The sequence below is a fragment of the Bos indicus genome, chromosome 1 (genome assembly GCF_029378745.1).
Source record: "Bos indicus isolate NIAB-ARS_2022 breed Sahiwal x Tharparkar chromosome 1, NIAB-ARS_B.indTharparkar_mat_pri_1.0, whole genome shotgun sequence".
Classification (NCBI taxonomy): Eukaryota; Metazoa; Chordata; class Mammalia; order Artiodactyla; family Bovidae; genus Bos; species Bos indicus.
The window spans coordinates 152539877-152559674 of NC_091760.1; the positions used below are offsets into that span (position 1 = coordinate 152539877).

General features: G+C 42.9%; 1 protein-coding gene and 1 long non-coding RNA gene across 5 annotated transcripts in view; one reads left to right on the plus strand and one right to left on the minus strand.

Moving 5' to 3' along the window:
• Positions 1-876: 876 nt before the first annotated feature.
• Positions 877-3001, minus strand: LOC139185201 (uncharacterized). The gene is made up of 2 exons (XR_011568744.1): positions 2519-3001; positions 877-2420 (listed from the first exon to the last, which is right to left on the minus strand). It is a non-coding gene; the product is annotated as an uncharacterized lncRNA (long non-coding RNA).
• A 91-nt stretch (positions 3002-3092) lies between these two features.
• Positions 3093-19798, plus strand: part of CAPN7 (calpain 7) — a 51822-nt gene continuing 35116 nt past the window's right edge. Inside the window, exons 1-5 of one of the 4 annotated variants that reach the window (XR_011568740.1) lie at positions 3093-3348; positions 5517-5625; positions 14435-14592; positions 16150-16217; positions 19473-19673. Coding sequence is in view for 3 of the 4 variants with exons in the window: in XM_070797014.1 (XP_070653115.1) it covers positions 3247-3348; positions 5517-5625; positions 14435-14592; positions 16150-16217; positions 19473-19673 (638 nt within the window). In the remaining variant the exon portion in view is untranslated. Of the gene's footprint in view, positions 3349-3450; positions 3625-5516; positions 5626-14434; positions 14593-16149; positions 16218-19472; positions 19674-19798 lie in introns of those variants that run through there. The other 3 variants (XM_070797014.1, XM_019964330.2, XM_019964344.2) reach the window with 3 other exon arrangements.

Consider the following 19798-nt stretch of genomic DNA (forward strand, 5'->3'; position numbering starts at 1 on the left):
AGCTTTATCTTACTCTCTCTGTCTTTGTCTCTTCAATGTGTCACTCCATGCCTGGCATCAAGCAGGTGTTCAATGTTCAGTGAATAAATCAACAAGGAATAAGGGAGTAAACGAGAGGGTACCAAGAGGGATCACAACTGCCTGAGAAAGCTAGAAAAGCCCCCTGCAAGGTGAGCTGGAGTTCCGTAAGCTGAGATGAGGGCAGGGGGGACTAGACACACTCCTCTATGAGCAGTTAAAACTGCATTCATCTGCTGTAACTTGGGCATCAGTTTCTACAAGACAGTGGCTGCAGATATCTTGGGAATTCACTCTGAGCTCCTGTTCTGAAGGACCCTCTATCCTGTGTTAGGGAATTTCTATATCGTTGTTCAAACTCAAGATGGGAAAGGGCACATTGAGTATATTCAGTAGGGGAGTTCATTCACTCAACATTTTGAAATACTTATTCAACACTTGCACCGGACAAAAGCTTGGACTTAATTCTGGGATAAAACTGGTGAAGACAGAAACCATCCCTGCTCAGTTATAAAACTGTTGTAGCCAATGATAGGAACCATCTTTGTGCCAAGCAGAGTCAAATTCTCCACCTGTGCTCTTTACAACAGTCCAATAAGATAGTTATTAACTTCAGTAAACATGAAGGGACAGCTAAAGCACACATTTAAAATGTACAGTGTGGTCGATTTTTAACAAATGGATATAACTTTTGACATCACCCACCAGTAAGACATAAAACATTCCCCTTATATCCAAAGTTTCCCTTATCCCTTCTCAATCACTGATGTGATTTTGTCACTGGAAGGGACCTCTTTGAGGGCCTGAGAGTGGGCCCTTGTCTAAGACTCAAATGAATTGTCCAAGGAGCTACAGTACTGACAAAGCAAAAGACTTTATTGAAAAGTGACGCTGGAGTGGAGAGCAACAGTGTAAGGGAGACTAGGAGAACTGCTCTGCCTTGTGGTTTGCAGTCTCAAGTTTTACGGTGGGTGGGGTTAGGTGAGTTGGGATTGTCTCTGGCCAGTCATCTTGCTCATGTCCTCATTCAGTCTGATGCAGGGCCCTTCCCGATGGCATGTGCATCGCTCAATCAAAATGATTTCCAGCATGAGAGAGTCTGGGAGGTTGGCAAGAGATTTAATGGACTGGTCTCTTCTCCCCTTCTTTGGAGGTGGAAATGGCAAACCACTCCGGTATTCTCGCCTGGAGAATCCATGGACAGAGGAGCCTGGCGGGCTACAGTCCAAGGGGTCACAAAGAGTCAGATGCAACTGAAGCGACTAACACACATTTCTCCCCTTCTTGGCCCCTCCTTGGTTTTCCCCAGGTTGGTTTTGGGCCCTTCTTTGGCTTTATGTTCTTTGAAGCATCCTGAGGTAGGAGACTTAAGGTGTTATCATGATGTCCAGTCAGGGCAGGCAGTGTTGGTCAACTGTTCCCTAACAACTTCTCACATTATTGGTAAGGTTTGTCTTTGCCGGTGTTCCTTGTAAACAAAGTAACACAGTCTGTTCTCTCACATCTTGCTTCTTTGACGTACGGTGAATTTTGAGTTTTGTTCACATCATGGTGTCTTTCGTTTTTGTTGTTGTTATGTATTTATTTGTTTTTTGGCCACGCTGCGTCTTCGTTGCTTGGCAAGAATTTCCTCTAGTTGCAGTGAGCAGGGACTTCTCTTCAGTTGCAGTGCTAGGGCTTCTCATTGCGGTGGCTCTCTTGCTGTGGAGTACAGGCTTTAGATACCAACTGGGTTTCAGTAGTTGTGGCACACCAGCTTAGTTTTTCCCCAGCATGTGGGGTCTTTCTCAACCAGTGTTACTGAAGGAGGAGAGGAACAGGCGGTGCTGACTCCATCTTGAAAAAGAAGGAAACTCCATCTTGCACTTTCAGTCAGCTTTGGACTATGTGCCTGGTAGCTATGGGCATAACATATACCTACGGCTGAACTGGCCTCCCGTACTGATAAACACCAGATTCCATACCAAGATTCCCCATCGCCAAAAAGAATGTAACAATCCCCTACCGTAGTCAATCACCTTTATAATCTTTATGGCACCCACTGGTGTAGGCTACAATGTATAACCAGCTGACCCTTCTGATTATGAATCATGGCTGTGACCTGATTGTATCTTCCTTTAACACTTTTCAGACTAGGTTTAAGGAATTTGGGGATGTGGGCTTGAGCCTAAGGTATATAAGGTTTTCACAAAAGTCAGTTGGGGTTCTTGGCTAAGAGGAGACTCTGCCTTGGGCCCCTCGGTGTAATAAACTGCACTCCACTATCTGCATTGTCCTTCTGGGTGAGTTTGTTTCCTGGAACGCGTGGCTACAATACATCCTGTGTCCCCTGCACTTGCTGGCAGATTCTTATCCACTCCGCCACATGGGAAGTTCCTTCATTAGTATTGCTGAAGTCAGAGCTTAAAGAGAGAAAGAAATTAATCAAATAATCACCTAATTGTGTCATGACGACAGCATTAAGTTAACCTAAGGATAAGAACACAAGAAAACGTATTACCTTGCTTGTCTACAATTCACTCAATACCATACACTTGGGGAGGTATACAGGATTAAGACTCACATGGTTAGAAACCTTATAAAAGTATCACATTAAGAACCCTTTGTCCTTACTTCACTTCCCTCATTTAAAAAAGTCAGCTCAGAAGAGGCCGGGAATGTGACGCTATGTCCTTACTTCATTTCCCTGATTTAAAAAAGTCAGCTCAGGTGACGGCGGGAAGCGCTGCTCATTGTCCCTGGATACTAAGTAGGGACCAGGCTCCCTGAGGCGCATGCGCGCCCGCTCCCAGTCTGGCCAGCAACAGCCCTCACTCGCACAACTCCGTCAAGAGGTCGGCGAAGCCCGCGGCCGTGCCGACGTGGCGCCGCTTGGGCCTGCCCAATCCCCGGAGCCCTGGTGGTCACGTGCACACGCGCGCCGCAACCGGGCCCCGCCCACCGCCCGCGCACTCCGCCGAGCCGGGGCCTCCCTCAGTCGCCTTGGCTCCCAGAACCCTTGCGCGGGCCCGGCTGCGCCTGCGCAGTGTGGCCGGTGGGCCGGTCGGGAGTGCGGCGGCCGCGGCGCGAGGGTGCCGGCGGGCTGGGAGCCTGGGGTGGGCTGTTGGCCGTCCTCCCTCAGTCGGCGGAAGTGAGCTCCGGCTCGCCTTCCTCGCGGCCCGGGACCTCTCGCGGCCCCTGGGCGCGCGGCGGTCGGCGACGCGAGAAGGGCTCCGGCGCGGGGCGACCATGGACTCGGCGGCTCTGGAGCGGGACGCGGTGCAGTTCGCGCGGCTAGCGGTGCAGCGCGACCAGGAGGGCCGCTACGCGGAGGCCGTGTTTTACTACAAGGTGGGCCGGGGGCGGGGCCGGGGACCGGGGGCGGGGCCGCTCTGGCCGGGGGCGGGGCTAAGGCGCCAGCCCGTCGGGGGCTCGGTCGCCGCGGCGGAGGTGATCCCCCGGCTCGACGCTCCTGAGGGCGGCGGTGGGGCAGGGCGCTCGGCTCCGCGGACGTGCGCTCACCGCCACAGACGGGCCGGAAGCACGCGGGAGAGCGCCGCGAGTCAGTGAAGAAGAAAGCATTGCGCGTCGTAGTGCTTGACTTCCGCACGTCGCCATCCCCCCAGTGTCAGTGTGTGTACACAACCTTTTTAAAAAAACAAACGGGTCCGATTGTCTATGCTGTTTTTAAACCTGTTCTTTTCTTTTGAACTTTTAAGAAAATTACGAATTTTTTAAAAGTTTAACGATATGACTGTTACCAGTAATAATATTAAGGGCTAGATGCATAGTATCCCATTATGCGGATATGCCCTCGTTTCTTTACAAAGTCTCCTGGCCATTTTAATGTGCGTTCTGTTTCTTCAGCATGATAATATCCTTGTAGCTAACGCTTTACACGTTTCTGTGATATTTCCTATGGATAAATTGCTGAGGCCAGAATTAGAGCCCGCCCCCTCCCCCCGGTCCACTGTCTGCTCACCAATTCTGAGGATTTGCAGACGCACACCTCTCCAGCTCCAGCCGTGGCCCATCCCCACTCCGGTGGAGGGAGCTGTATCCTCTAAAGACCGTCACCTTTTCTTTTAGGAAGAATGTCAGGCTTGAAAATAAAGTAGTCATTTTTCTTCCATAAACCTATATGCTATCAATGATGTGTAATTTTCTTTTCTCAGATTAATGTTTGATTGCCTTCATTTTACAACCTGTATTTAGAGACTTCGGTTGTGTTTCAGAGTCATTCTTTTTGAACTTTTTTTTCTTTACAATTTCATAATGGTGGTATTTCTTTAAAAGTAGGACTGTGTTTTATTAGTTTTGTGAAATAATGACAAATGTTCCTAAGTAAACGTAGTGCCATATGAAATAGCTTTTTCTAAAGTGAAAGGAAATCCTGTGCAGTGCCTTTTGTTTTGCTTAGAATTACATGCATGTTGTTATGAAGAGTTTCTTTTCCTTGAGAGAATCAGCAGAGTGGTGGTGTTTCTATTTATGTAAACTGTTTCAGATATTTAGTGTTTTCTGTCTTCATGCTGTTCTCTTTGGGATTCCTTGTTAATCACGTTGAAGTGTAAATGAAATGAGCAAAATAAAGTTGATACCAACAGTTAAAAAAACTGGCTACAGTATTTACATATACAATTATATTTTCCTCCCTTGAAATATCTGAACTGCAGGATCTGAGGAAAACGTATCTTTTCTACCCCCAACTTCCATTTGGATCAAAATTGTACTCTTCTTATTGATTTTGTAGGTTCAGAGAAATGATTCTTCCAGTAACTGGGTTCAAAAAGGGATGGCATCTTTGGATCCAGCTAATGAGGCCTAGGGTTCCTTGAAATGCATCCATTTAGATGGCTGCAGGGAAGGTGGTGGTGCTGGGGGGAGTCTCTCTGGTAGCTCTGGTCACCCTCCTGAAATGGTGATGGCGAGAACGGAGGCTTTTCCTCACTAGCACAGCCTGACTGGCTGAGGAGGTCATGGAATAACTGGAAAATGGATCCAGGTGTTCTTCATTAAAATAAGTTTCTTTCATTCAACTGAAACCTGCCTTAAAATGTGTCCCCCTTTGACAGTGGTTTCTTTGGAGAAAAAACTTTTCTTGCCATAGTGAGACAATTAACGTTTATAATCGTTTGTTGATATTTATGAGTATTGTCTGTTCTAATGCTCTCAGGACTCAGATCACCTTTTCACAGTAAGTAGTTTCGTCTGACCTACTGCACTGAGAAGAAGGAAAACAACGTAAATCACAGTTATTCTAAGAAAATGTTTAAAATCAACCCCTTCTATTTGACTTTGTAAAGTTTCAACAGTCTGAGAAAATTGAGAGCATTGAGAACTGAAAAAAGTTTAGTAAAGGACTATTATTCATTTATCTTATGAAAAAAATTTCTAGTATCTTAAAGACATTCTTGTTTTATCATTCATAGAAACCAACCATGAGTTAGAAAGTGGTATAGAAAATTCAAATTGTAATTCATCTGTTAGAGTCTTTTGAATTCTTTTTTTATTTTTAGGAAGCTGCACAAGCTTTAATTTATGCTGAGATGGCAGGATCAAGCCTAGAACATATTCAAGAAAAAATAAATGAGTATCTGGAAAGAGTGCAGGCCTTACATTCAGCAGGTAAAGACTACTAACCACGTCACTATTTTCTTTTCTTCTTTCCTATCCCATCTTACTTTTCCCTTATGTTTCTCTTTCCTTTTTGTTTTCATCTTTGATTCTTGATCTTCACTTGTTTGTCGCTTATTCCTCTTTTGGTAATCGCATCTTTGAACATCGTAATATGAAAATAAGTGATAGATCTGTGAAGAGGAACCTCAGAGGTCACATAATGTGATATCCTAATTTCCCAGAAATGGACATGAATTATCCACATTCAAACAGTGTGTCATTGGCAGAATCGGGATTAGAATCCTGTTAAAATCTGCCTTTAAATATCTGTCACATGCCCTCTCCTGCTATTAAAATTAAATGACTCTTTCTCTTCAGTGTCTAAAGACTTCAGCAGTGGGTTCACAGTCTTTACCGTATCAGTATCCTCAACCTGAAGACCTTAGCTAAACTCTCATTTTAGAGAGTTTGCCAACGGTATCTTGGGAAAGTGGCATGTAAGCAGAGACCTGGAACAACCTGTTTATTTTTGTAAGCCTCATGGCAAATGCTGTGACACAAGTTCCCAGGCTTAATGTTCATCGTTCCCTTAGAAGTAAGTGGGTTCTTGGCAAAATCTGTTGTTTACATGGTAGGAAAGAAAATGATCATCTGTTGATATTTTGTTTCAAGGATGTATTCATGTCACTGAGGACTCTTTTTCCACCCTGTTTTCCTTGTGGCTATCTAATAAAGCCGCAAACTTAGAGAGGTCTTATTCAGCATTCTGACAGACTTTGTGCTACTTTCTACCACTTATTCTGAACAGATAGTAGCAGTTACCAACCAGCTTATAGTTAAGATAAAGTAGATTTAATTGTTGGGTTTCTTGTTATGACAGTCTCCTTACAGACACAGTATTTCCTTGTAAGACAGTGCCCAGAAACTGCATGCGTTGACATGTTAACTGTTTGTGTGTCAAGCTCTCACTTGATACAAATTTATACTCATCCATATATTCAAAATACCATGGAATTCAGAGACACTTCATTTTCCTTGCTAAGTAAATGAAGTTTTTAAATTTATAAATGTGATGTTTATATGATACTCAGGCACAGAATGAGATAGCCCTAATCTCTTGACGAATGAAAACTTGTCAGTAAAACAGAAGTAAAGCTCAAAAAAGGATTTTTAGAGTGTAACATACCTTAAATGTTTTGCCAACTTTTGGACCCATTTTGTTCAGCAAGTGAAATGGGAATTAAATGATTTACTTAATTATCATTTCATGCAGAAGAGTTCTTTATCAAATAAAAATCTTGTTCAGAATCCCAGTTTTTAAAACAGATAGAGTCTGCTGACAGTCAAGAAACTTTGAGAGATGACATGACTTTGTGGGTGGGGAAGGTGACCCAGTTTGAAATTCACTACTGAAGTGTAAAAAACTCAAGACTTGGAATTAAAGATCTAAGTTGAGTCCCTGCCCTTCCACTTACAGCTGTGAAACCATAGACTAGATAGTCGTTCGAAACTAGAATCAATTTTGCCTCTCAGGAGACATTTTACATTGTCTGGAGAGATGTTTGTTGTCTATGTTAGGGGTCAGGGTGCAGTATGCTGCTAGCATCTGGTTGGCTGGAGGGCAGGCACAGTGCTACAGGGAAATTCTACAATGCATAGGACCATCCACAGCAAAGAATTATCCAGGTGAAAATATCAGTAGGGCCAAGGCTGAGAAACCTTGAGCTGAATATTTTAACATTCATTTAATAAATGGGATTAGTATAATACATGGTTTAGAGAGGTGTTACTGAGGATTATAGTTTTTTAAAAAGATCAAGCACAATTTTGAGACAAAATTTAAAGGTTTTTTAAACAGCATTTATTGAGATATAATTCACATACCATAAAATTCAGCTTTTTATAGTGTACAATTCAGTGGTTTTTAGTGTATTCCCAGAGTTGTGCAACCATCACCACTATCTAACTGCAGAACATTCTCATCACCCTAGAAGAAACCTCTTAGCCATTAGTAGTCACGCCCCATTCCTCCCATCCCCTGGTGTTGCTGCTCAGTTTGTCAGTTGTGTCTAGCTGTTTGCAACCCTATAGACTGCAGCATGCTAGGATTCCCTGTCTTTCACTATCTCCTAGGGTTTTCAAATTCATGTTTATTGAGTCAGTGATGCTACCTAACCATCTATCTCCCCCTAGGCCCTCAGTTCAGTTCAGTCGCTCAGTCGTGTCCGACTTTTTGCGACCCCATGAATTGCAGCACGCCAGGCCTCCCTGTCCATCACCAACTCCCGGAGGTCACTCAAACTCCTGTCCATCGAGTCAGTGATGCCATCCAGCCATCTCATCCTCTGTCGTCCCCTTCTCCTTCTGCCCCCAATCCCTCCCAGCATCAGAGTCTTTTCCAATGAGTCAACTCTTCACATGAGGTGGCCAAAGTACTGGAGTTTCAGCTTTAGCATCATTCCTTCCAAAGACCATGCAGGACTGATCTCCTTTAGAACGGACTGGTTGGATCTTGCAGTCCAAGGGACTCTCAAGAGTCTTCTCCAACACCACAGTTCAAAAGCATCAATTCTTTGTCACCCAGCTTTCTTCACAGTCCAACTCTCGCATCCATACATGACCACTGGAAAAACCATAGCCTTGACTAGACGGACCTTTGTTGACAAACTAATGTCTCTGCTTTTCAATATGCTATCTAGGTTGGTCATAACTTTCCTTCCAAGGAGTAAGCATCTTTTAATTTCATGGCTGCAGTCACCATCTGCAGTGATTTTGGAGCCCAAAAAATAAAGTCTGACACTGTTTCCACTGTTTCCCCATCTATCTGCCATGAAGTGATGGAACCAGATGCCATGATCTTAGTTTTCATGTTGAGCTTTAAGCCAACTAGTTCACTCTCCACTTTCACTTTCATCAAGAGGCTTTTTAGTTCCTCTTCACTTTCTGCCATAAGGGTGATGTCATCTGCATATCTGAGGTTATTGATATTTCTCCCAGCAATCTTGATTCCAGCTTGTGCTTCTTCCAGACCAGCGTTGCTCATGATGTACTCTACATAGATGTTAAATAAGCAGGGTGACAGTATACAGCCTTGACGTACTCCTTTTCCTATTTGGAACCAGTCTCTTGTTTCATGTCCAGTTCTAACTGTTACTTCCTGACTTGTATACAGGTTTCTCAAGAGGCAGATCAGGTGGTCTGGGATTCCCATCTCTTTCAGAATTTTCCACAGTTTATTGTGATCCACACAGTCAAAGGCTTTGGCATAGTCAATAAAGCAGAAATAGATGTTTTTCTGGAACTCTCTTGCTTTTTCCATGATCCAGCGGATGTTGGCAATTCTATCTCTGGTTCCTCTGCCTTTTCTAAAATCAGCTTGAACATCTGGAAGTTAACGGTTCACGTATTGCTGAAGCCTGGTGTGGAGAATTTCGAGCATTACTTTCCTAGCGTGTGAGATGAGTGCAATTGTGCGGTAGTCTGAGCATTGTTTGGCATTGCCTTTCTTTGGGATTGGAATGAAAACTGACCTTTTCCAGTCCTGTGGCCACTGCTGAGTTTTCCAAATTTGCTGGCATATTGAGATGAGCTCGATAAAGGACAGAAATGGTATGGACCTAACAGAAGCAGAAGATATTAAGAAGAGATGGCAAGAATACACAGAAGAACTGTACAAAAAAGATCTTCATGACCCAGATAATCACGATGGTGTGATCACTGACCTAGAGCCAGACATCCTGGAATGGGAAGTCAAGTGGGCCTTAGAAAGCATCACTATGAACAAAGCTAGTGGAGGTGATGGAATTCCAGTTGAGCTATTCCAAATCTTGAAAGATGATGCTGTGAAAGTGCTGCACTCAATATGCAAGCAAATTTGGAAAACTCAGCAGTGGCCACAGGACTGGAAAAGGTCAGTTTTCATTCCAATCCCAAAGAAAGACAATGCCAAAGAATGCTCAAACTGCCGCACAATTGCGCTCATCTCACACGCTAGTAAAGTAATGCTCAAAATTCTCCAAGCCAGGCTTCAGCAATATGTGAACCGTGAACTTCCTGATGTTCAAGCTGGTTTTAGAAAAGGCAGAGGAACCAGAGATCAAATTGCCAAGATCCACTAGATCATGGAAAAAGCAAGAGAGTTCCAGAAAAACATCTATTTCTGCTTTATTGACTATGCCAAAGCCTTTGACTGTGTGGATCACAATAAACTGTGGAAAATTCTGAAAGAGATGGGAATCCCAGACCACCTGATCTGCCTCTTGAGAAATTTGTGTCCAGGTCAGGAAGCAACAGTTAGAACTGGACATGGAACAAGAGACTGGTTCCAAATAGGAAAAGGAGTTCATCAAGGCTGTATATTGTCACCCTGTTTATTTAACTTATATGCAGAGTACATCATGAGAAACGCTGGACTGGAAGAAACACAAACTGGAATCAAGATTGCCGGGAGAAATATCAATAACTTCAGATATGCAGACACCACCCTTATGGCAGAAAGTGAAGAGGAACTAAAAAGCCTCTTGATGAAAGTGAAAGTGGAGAGTGAAAAAGTTGGCTTAAAGCTCAACATTCAGAAAACAAAGATCATGGCATCCGGTCCCACCACTTCATGGGAAAAAAATGGGGAAACAGTGGAAACAGTGTCAGACTTTGTTCTTCTGGGCTACAGAATCACTACAGATGGTGACTACAGCCATGAAATTAAAAGATGCTTACTCCTTGGTAGGAAAGTTATGACCAACCTAGATAGCATATTGAAAAGCAGAGACATTACTTTCCAACAAAGGTTCATCTAGTCAAGGCTATGGTTTTTCCTGTGGTAATGTATGGATGTGAGAGTTGGACTGTGAAGAAGGCTGTGTGCCAAAGAATTGATGCTTTTGAACCGTGGTGTTGGAGAAGACGCTTGAGAATCCCTTGGACTGCAAGGAGATTGAACCAGTCCATTCTGAAGGAGATCAGCCCTGGGATTTCTTTGGAAGGAATGATGCTAAAGCTGAAACTCCAGTACTTTGGCCACCTTATGCTAAGAGTTGACTCATTGGAAAAGACTCTGATGCTGGGAGGGATTGGGGGCGGGAGGAGAAGGGGACGACAGAGGATGAGATTTCTGGATGGCATCACTGACTCGATGAACGTGAGTCTCAGTGACCTCCGAGAGTTGGTGATGGACAGGGAGGCCTGGTGTGCTGCTGTTCATGGGGTCGCAAAGAGTCGGACACGACTGAGAGAATGATCTGATCTGAAATGAGTGCAGCACTTTCATAGCATCATCTTTCAGGATTTGAAATAGCTCAACTGGAATTCCATCACCTCCACTAGCTTTATTCATAGTGATGCTTTCTAAGGCCCACTTGACTTCACATTCCAGGATGTCTGGCTCTAGGTGAGTGATCACACCTTCATGATTATCTGGGTCGTGAAGATCTTTTTTGTACAGTTCTTCTGTGTATTCCTGCCACCTCTTCTTAATATCTTCTGCTTCTGTTAGGTCCATACCATTTCTGTCCTTTATCGAGCCCATCTTTGCATGAAATGTTCACTTGGTATCTCTGATTTTCTTGAAGAGACCTTCAGTCTTTCCCATTCTGTTGTTTTCCTCTATTTCTTTGCATTGATCTCTGAGGAAGGCTTTCTTATCTCTCCTTGCTATTCTTTGGAACTCTGCATTCAGATGCTTATATCTTTCCTTTTCTCCTTTGCTTTCCGCTTCTCTTCTTTTCACAGTTATTTATAAGGCCTCCTCAGACAGCCATTTTGCTTTTTTGCATTTCTTTTCCTTGGGGATGGTCTTGATCCCTGTCTCCTGTACAGTGTCACGAACCTCCGTCCATAGTTCTTCAGGCACTCTATCTATCAGATCTAGGCCCTTAAATCTATTTCTCACTTGCACTGTATAATCATAAGGGATTTGATTTAGGTCATACCTGAATGGTCTAGTGGTTTTCCCTACTTTCTTCAATTTAAGTCTGAATTTGGCAATAAGGAGTCCATGATCTGAGCCCCAGTCAGCTTCCAGTCTTGTTTTTGCTGTCTGTATAGAGCTTCTCCATCTTTGGCTGCAAAGAATATAATCAATCTGATTTCAGTGTTGACCATCTGGTGATGTCCATGTGTAGAGTCTTCTCTTGTGTTATCGGAAGAGGGTGTTTGCTATGACCAGTGCGTTCTCTTGGCAAAACTCTATTAGCCTTTGCCCTGTTCATTCTGTATTCCAAGGCCAAATTTGCCTGTTACTCCAGGTGTTTCTTGACTTCCTACTTTTGCATTCTAGTTCCCTATAATGAAAAGGACATCTTTTTTGGGTATTAGTCCTAAAAGGTCTTGTAGGTCTTCATCGAACCGTTCAACTTCAGATTCTTCAGTGTTACTGGTTGGGGCATGGACTTGGATTACTGTGATATTGAATGGTTTGCCTTGGAAACAAAGAGATCATTCTGTCGTTTTTGAGATTGCATCCAAGTACTGCATTTCGGACTGTTTTGTTGACTGTGATGGCTACTCCATTTCTTCTGAGGGATTCCTGCCCACAGTAGTAGATACAATGGTCATCTGAGTTAAATTCACCCATTCCAGTCCATTTTATTTCGCTGATTCCTAGAATGTCGATGTTCACTCTTGCCATCTCCTGTTTGACCACTTCCAATTTGCCTTGATTCGTGGACCTAACATTCCAGATTCCTATGCAATATTGCTCCTTACAGCATTGGACCTTGCTTCTATCAGCAGTCGCATCCACAACTGGGTATTCTTTTTGCTTTGGCTCCATCCCTTCATTCTTTCTGGAGTTATTTCTCCACTGATCTCCAGTAGCATATCGGGCACCTACTGACCTGGGGAGTTCCCCTTTCAATATCCTATCATTTGGCCTTTTCATACTATTCATGGGGTTCTCAAGGCAAGAATACTCAAGTGGTTTGCCATTCCCTTCTCCAGTGGACCACATTCTGCCCACTGTCCCTAAGCCCTAGCAGCTACTAATCCTGCTAATCTTTAATCCCAATAATGTATTTTCTGTTTCCATGGATTTGCCAATTCTAGATATTTGTTGTAAATAGAGTCATCCAGTTTGTGGCCTTTTGTATCTGGCTTCTTTTATTTAGCATAATATTTTTAGCATTTATCCTTGTGGTAGCATGTATCAGTGTCTAATTTCATTTTATGGTTGAATAATATTTCATTGTATTAGTAGACCACATTTTATTTATCTATTATTCATCAGTTGCTGGACGTTGGCTTGATTCCACCTTTTGTCTGTTGTGAGTAATGCTGTTTTTGTGTGGACATATGTTTTCAGTTCTCTTGAAACCCAGAAGTAGAATTGCTAGGTGATGTGGTAGCGTTGGGCATATCCGTGGCTCAGTGGTAAAGAATCCACCAGCACTGCCGGAGACCCAGGTTTGATCCCTGGGTCGGGAAGATGCCCTGGAAGAGGGCATGGCAGCCCATTCCAGTATTCTTGCCTGGAGAATCCCATGGACAGAGGAGCCTGGCGGGTTACATTCCATAAGGTCACAGAGAGTCGGACATGACTGAAGTGACTGAGCACACATGCACACACATGGTAGCTTTATGTCTAAGTTTGAGGAACTGCTAAACTGCTTTCCACAGTGGCTCTACCATTTTACAATTACACCGGCAATGTTCTCTTTCCTTCACAGCCTTGTCAACACTTGTTACTTTCTGTCTTATTTTAGCCATCTTTGTGGGGATAAAATGGCATCTTATTGTGGTTTTGATATTCATTTCCCTGATAGCAAATGGTGAGCATCTTTTCATGTGCCAGCTGGCCATCTGAATATCTGCTTTGGAGAAATGACTATACAGATTCTTTCCCCATGATATAAATCAGGGTTCTGCAGAGAAACAGAACCAGTAGGGTGTACATACAGAGATTTATTATGAGCAATTGTCTCATGCAGTTATGGAGGCTAAGATGTCCCACTCCCTCTGCGAGTTGGAGAGCCAGGAAAGCCAGTGGTGTGGTTCAGTCTAAGTCTAGAGGCCTGAGAAGCAGGGGGCCTGATGGTGTGAGTTGCAGTCCAGGAGCCAGGGAGGACCCGTGTGCCAGCTCCCGCAGTCCTGCAGTAGGCAGGTTCTCCCCCTCTGTCTTCTGCTTGGTTCAGGCCCACAGTGGGTTAGGTGATGCCCGCCCACATTGGGGAGGGCACTCTGCTTTTAGTACCAATTCAAAATGCTAATTTCATTCAGAAGCATCCTCAGAGGCTACCCAGAAATCTTGCTTAGCTAAACAACTGGGTAACCTCTGAGCCAATCGAATTGACACAGGTTGATGACATAATCACCACACCCATTTTAGATTGGATTTGTCTTTTTGTTGTTGAATTATAAGAGATCTTTATATATGCTAGATGAAAGTCTCTTATGGATATGTATCTTTATATTAAAAACAAACAGAAGCACTTACGTCAAACAGCAATAAAAATATGGCTTATTCTGGACCCTGATGAATAGGAAACAGCATGAATTTTATCATCAAGGCCTAATAGATTATATAATTATTGTCTGTACTAAAAAAAAAATTAACTTTAGAACACGATTGAGTTTATTTAGATTTAGTGTTTTCTAAGTTTCAGTCTTTTTTTGTGGGGGGAGAACGCTAATGTTCATTTTATTTTTTTAAATGATGAAAAGTGCTGGTAGGGACAGAGAGGAGTTCAGGGAAAATTTAAAGATTTCTTTTTACCTCGTTAAGTTTTTTACATGAAGGATTACAGAATTTTGGTAAAGAGTATATTAAAATGACATGTTGTTCCCTGGATGTATATATAAGTATGTGGCTTTTTTCTGATCCTAGTTCAGTCAAAGAGTGCGGATCCTTTGAAATCAAAACATCAGTTGGACTTAGAGCGTGCCCATTTCCTCGTGACACAAGCTTTTGACGAAGATGAAAAAGGGAATGTTGAAGATGCTATAGAACTGTATACAGAAGCTGTAGATCTCTGTCTGAAAACCGTATGTATAATAATACTTACAAGTTAAGTTTGGTGGAATTGTCCTAAGAAATTTCTCCCCTTACTAGTGAATTTTATGTAACAATTCGTTAAAAAAAAAAATCCTGTTATTATACATGTAACTTAAGTTATTCCTCATTAAAAGATAATGGGATGTGTATATATGTGGCTGAGTCCCATGACTTTCACATGAAACTGTCACAACATTGTTAATTGGCTATACCCCAATACAAAAATCAGTTTTAAAAAAAAGCTAATGAAGAGTAGAATTAATAATGGATTTTTAACACCTTGTTAAAAATTTGACAGTGTTAATTGAATCACTTGGCAATTGTTTTTTAAATTACAGGTAGCATTTTTGACCATCTTACACTCCTGTAACTAAAATTAACTTATTACAGGAAGAATTCATCACAATCTGTGAATTTAAAATAAAGTTCCTGTGAGAGGGATGAATTAGAAGTTTGGGATTAACATATACACACTACTGTATATGAGATAGATAAATGACAAAGACCTACTGTGTAGCACAGGGAACTAGACTCAATATCTTACAATAACAATGGAAAAGAATTTGATATAACTGAATCAGTCTATTCTACACCTGAAACTATTGTAAATCAACTATACTTCAGCTTTTTTTAAAAAGGGAAAAAAATTTGGTTCGTCATAATAAAAAAAAAACAAAGCTCTTCCCCCTTTTATTCAGTTTGATACACTAAGAAATCAGTTAGTGGCTCTGGAGAGCTGTATTAATTTACAGTGTGGAGTCTGCTGAGTGATTTTTACTGCTCCCTGAGGACAGGCATTCAGCTCTAAGAGTCATCCGGTGCGTAAGAGCGAGCAGTGCACTGATAGGAGGGTGTGGGGCGGTAGAGAGTGCGGTTGTCAGTATTGTTCCGAGGCCCGGCTCTTTGTCCCAGGTCTCTTATCCAGAAGAACCATCTAGCCTCACATCTGTAGGTACCTGAGACTGCTGGTAAGTGCTGGGGGTTTGGTTTTAGTTCTGAACAGTGCCGCGTTATAATTCGACATCTGCACGCGCAGCAAGGTGATAACCACCGCAGGTCTGGTTACCTTCCATCCCGTGCACTGGCCCCCTTCTCCCATTTTGCCCGTCCCCAGCCCCCTCCCCTTCCCCTCTGGAATCCACTAATGTGTTCTCTGTGTCTGCATTTGGTTTATTTTGTTTATCTGTTTTGCTTTTAGACTCCACGTATAAGTGGAGTTCTGAGGTCTTCTCCTGACCTGTTTCAATTGGTGCGGTAACCCTGCTCTGCGGGGGCTCCTGCTGCCCAGCCTTCTGCCACACTGAGATTTTTCAGTTGTGTCCCACTTACCACCGTCCACATTAAGTGGTCCTAGGGTTTACCTCAGTGATGAGTTTCAACACAATTTTAAGTGATACCTTTAAGGATAAAAATAAAGTGTCTTGGTTTATTCTCATAATTTTTAGAAGTATAATGTGCATTGTAAAATTTTTTTCTTGCTTAGAAATATCATGGATCAAGCAGATTAATAATTATGCTTCAGAATGTCTGTCTCTCTTTTTCTTAAGTCTTATGAAACTGCTGATAAAACTCTGCAAAATAAGCTGAAGCAGCTGGCTCGGCAGGCACTAGACAGGTGAGTTTGGCTCCTCAGCTTTGGTCCCCTCAACATATGGTGTAACTTCAGTGTGACGCGGAGCTCGCGGTAACAGACCTGACATCCAGAGCAAGTCTGCCTTCTTTCTCTGCATGAATTTGCTCCTCCCTAGTTTCCCTGCTGCTTTTTTCCCTATGTCATTTTGGCTCATTGGATGGTAAACTCCTTAGGGGAACAGAGAGCTAATTCATCGCTGTGTCCTCATCCCTGCTCTAAACTCAGAAAGTAACAAATCAGTCAAGAAATGTTTCTCTTAGTTTTTGCTGTGTCTAAAAACGGTTATGGTATTTAAAATGGAAGACTTCCCTTGTGTTGTATAATATGAAACTTCTGAAGAGAAAGCTTGAAGAGAGCCTTCCAGAGCCACTACTAGAAATGGTAACGTTGAGAATGAGCCAGTCATTCACATACCCCACATCATACATGCGTGAAGCTCCCTTAACTCTTTGCTGGAATGTCAGCTTCTCACTAAGGCCTATGCTCACCATTCTGTTTAAAATTGAAATCTCCTCTGGCTCTTCCATCCTGTTTGCTCTGTTGTAATATTCTTTCCCATAACTCTTTACTGTTTTCTAAGGCATATAAAATTGATCAGTTTATCATATTTGTTATCAGTGTGTGTGTCTTTTCTAAGCCCCGCCCTCCAAATATAAGCTCCATGAGGACAGAGAATTTTGTCTTTGTCCATTGCTGTAACCAAGCACCTAGCAGAGTGCCAGACATCCAGTATGTGCTCAGTAGATATTTATTGAGATGAGTATGTTTGCTCAAAGAGAATTGTACCTCTTATACAGACAAAGCATTATAGACAAAGGAAAAGAGTGGAATGGCATTTGCCGGGGTCCAGCCCCGGCTGATCCAGGGTATTCGAAGGGGAGATGGCTTAGGCGACTATTTACATATTCATCAAAGATATAAAGAGTAATAGAATGAGGATAGCTCAGTAGGAAAATTCAGTGGAGAAAAGAGGCTGACTAGCTTGGTTTATGCAGGAGACCAATAAAACTTCAAGACAAGAAGCTTGCACCACTTACGTAGGCCGCAGGCGTCCTTCCGTTCTCCCGAAGGAGAGGAGACACTGAGGCCTCCCAGGTCGGATCTTAGAAGCCCAGGCATAATTAGTAAGCATGGCGGGTTCCGCGCTCCAGATGGAAACTCAGCCAGAGTGAGAGAGCGACATGGAGAGACCAGTATTTCAAGAAACTGATCCCAATTCTTTATTTTCCAGAGTCTGTTTTTATACACTGAGATGTTACACAAAAGTCACGCGGGGACAGCAGTCCTGACTTTTATTAAAGTCAGGTGCTTCACACAAATGTATACAGAGGTCTTAGGGGTGTTACATCATCTTCTGGCCAGGGGGGCCTGCTGACAATTTATGATCCTCCTTGTGACAGTGGTCAGTCAACCAGGACACTTTTTTCTCCAAGGGTGATTATTCTTAAAACAGACGCCACCCAAATAAAGTTACATTCCTATAGGGTGAGGGTGTAGTGGGTTTTAGGAAAGAATTTACTTAGCCTAAGGTCTAACATGATTAATATCAAAGGTTAATACTTATTTCTTCTATGTATTCATTAATGTATGTAAGGGCAGGGGATGTGAAGACCTAGCAGTAAACATTGGCTCAACAAATGAAAAACCCTTTACCAATACAATTTCTAATTAGCCCATTATACTTATACTAATAGTTTTCTAACTTCTCTAAAGAACCTGTTTTTTAGAAGGTTTAAAGCATCTCATGCCTCTCACGGTTGGGAGGCTGTGAGCAATCACATGTGGCCGGACAAGCCTGTCAGGCAGGCTAGAGAACCTTCAGAGGAGTTTGTAGGTTAAAACACTCTTGTCACGCCCAGGAGTTTTTATTAACTGGAGCTCTAAGTTAACTCCTTCTCCGAAAGAGGTGGTGGGGGACAGCCCCCCGTAAAGTCAGAGGTGTAGGTGAGAGCACAAAGTAGTAAAGTATGCAGGCTCATGGGCTTATGGGGGTAGATGCTCGAGGATTTCCAGGGGGACTCCTGAGGCTCGATCCCGCCTTTGCGTATTGTCGAGCCTCCTTCCTCATGACCTTTGCCATGGGCGGAGTACCTCACTCTGGCCCCCAACAGCATTCATAGTTACAGCATGAATTAGTACAGTATCTCCTTCTGAGGCTCAGACTAGGGAGCTGTGCTTCCCCCAGCCCTTCTTTTGCTTTGAGATATAGGGGTCACCCCTCCTTTTCATTACTGTCATCTAGCATCATTTGTTTCTCCAAATTCATGAAGCTGTGGGCACTTGACATACCGTTAGCTTCTCCCTTTGATGTCTGTCACCAGTCAGAGTCAGGGATGGCCCCTGCTCCCTGTGTGGGTAATTCATCTCGTATTCTCTGGGTGCGCCCTCAGCACAGGGACACGGGTCAGTCACAAACGCTTCCTGTGAGGATTAGTTGAGAAGAATGGATACACTCTAGGGAGAAGATAGCATGACATTTTTATCTGTATACAGTTTCAGAGTGTTAACAAGACTGCGAAATCGCATATAAGGACCTCAGATTAAAAACTTCGGTCTTTTAGCTTATTAGTTCTTTGACAGGACAAAGTCCAAAAGCCCTTAAATGCCAAGTGAGGTCTTCCGTGATCCAGTCCCTGCCCCTGGCCTCGTTTCCTCGCTTGTGCACTGTTCACAGGGGCTCCCTATGTTCTTTTGAAATCACTGTAACTCCCTCCACTGTTTCACAGATCTGCGCATTTGCTCATGCTCTTCTCTCTACTTAGAACCTTCCTAGCTCCCCAGGTCAACTCAGAGTTCAACGCTGAGTGCAGCTCAAATGTCAGTTTGAAAAAACACTCCCTGAGTTGCCCTCTTCCTATCATTAAGTTAGTAACTTCTGCTGTGCATTCACCTGGGTGGAATGCTTCCAGCCTCACATCTCACTTCTGATGCAACTGTCTTTCCCTGCAAACCTAGGAGTACCTTGAGAGTAGGGATTGTTCTATACATTCTTATATACCCCTTACCTTTCATAGGCTCTGATAATGCTCTAAGTGCTAAATTAGTGTTGTCAATAAAATGTTTGCAAAAATATCTTACCTCTGGGAGTAGCTTAAGTAGTGAACTATTGACTAGAATGTAAGAATTTTAGATGGTAATTTTACCTTAGGGATGCTTGACTGTTCTCAAATACTGTGTTCAGAAGAGCTTAAATGTGAGGAGAAAAACTAGAATGGTATTTTTGTACCTCTATTATAGAGCAGAAGCATTGAGCGAGCCTTTAACGAAGCAGTCATGCAAAATCAAGGCAACAAATACAAAGCCAAAGCCACCTCCAACAAGAACACACTTTCCACTAGGAACTAATCCCTTCCTTGAAAGACCTCAGCCGTTTATAAGTCCTCAGTCATGTGACGCACAGGGACAGAGATACACAGCAGAAGAAATAGAAGTTCTCAGGTAAATCGGTTTATGATTTGTTGTAATGAACAATTTTGTTAACATCAGTGCAGATAACGTTATGCTTGTTAGGTTTGATGAGTCATACATCTTTGTTGTAATGTGTCACGCCATTATCATGTAAT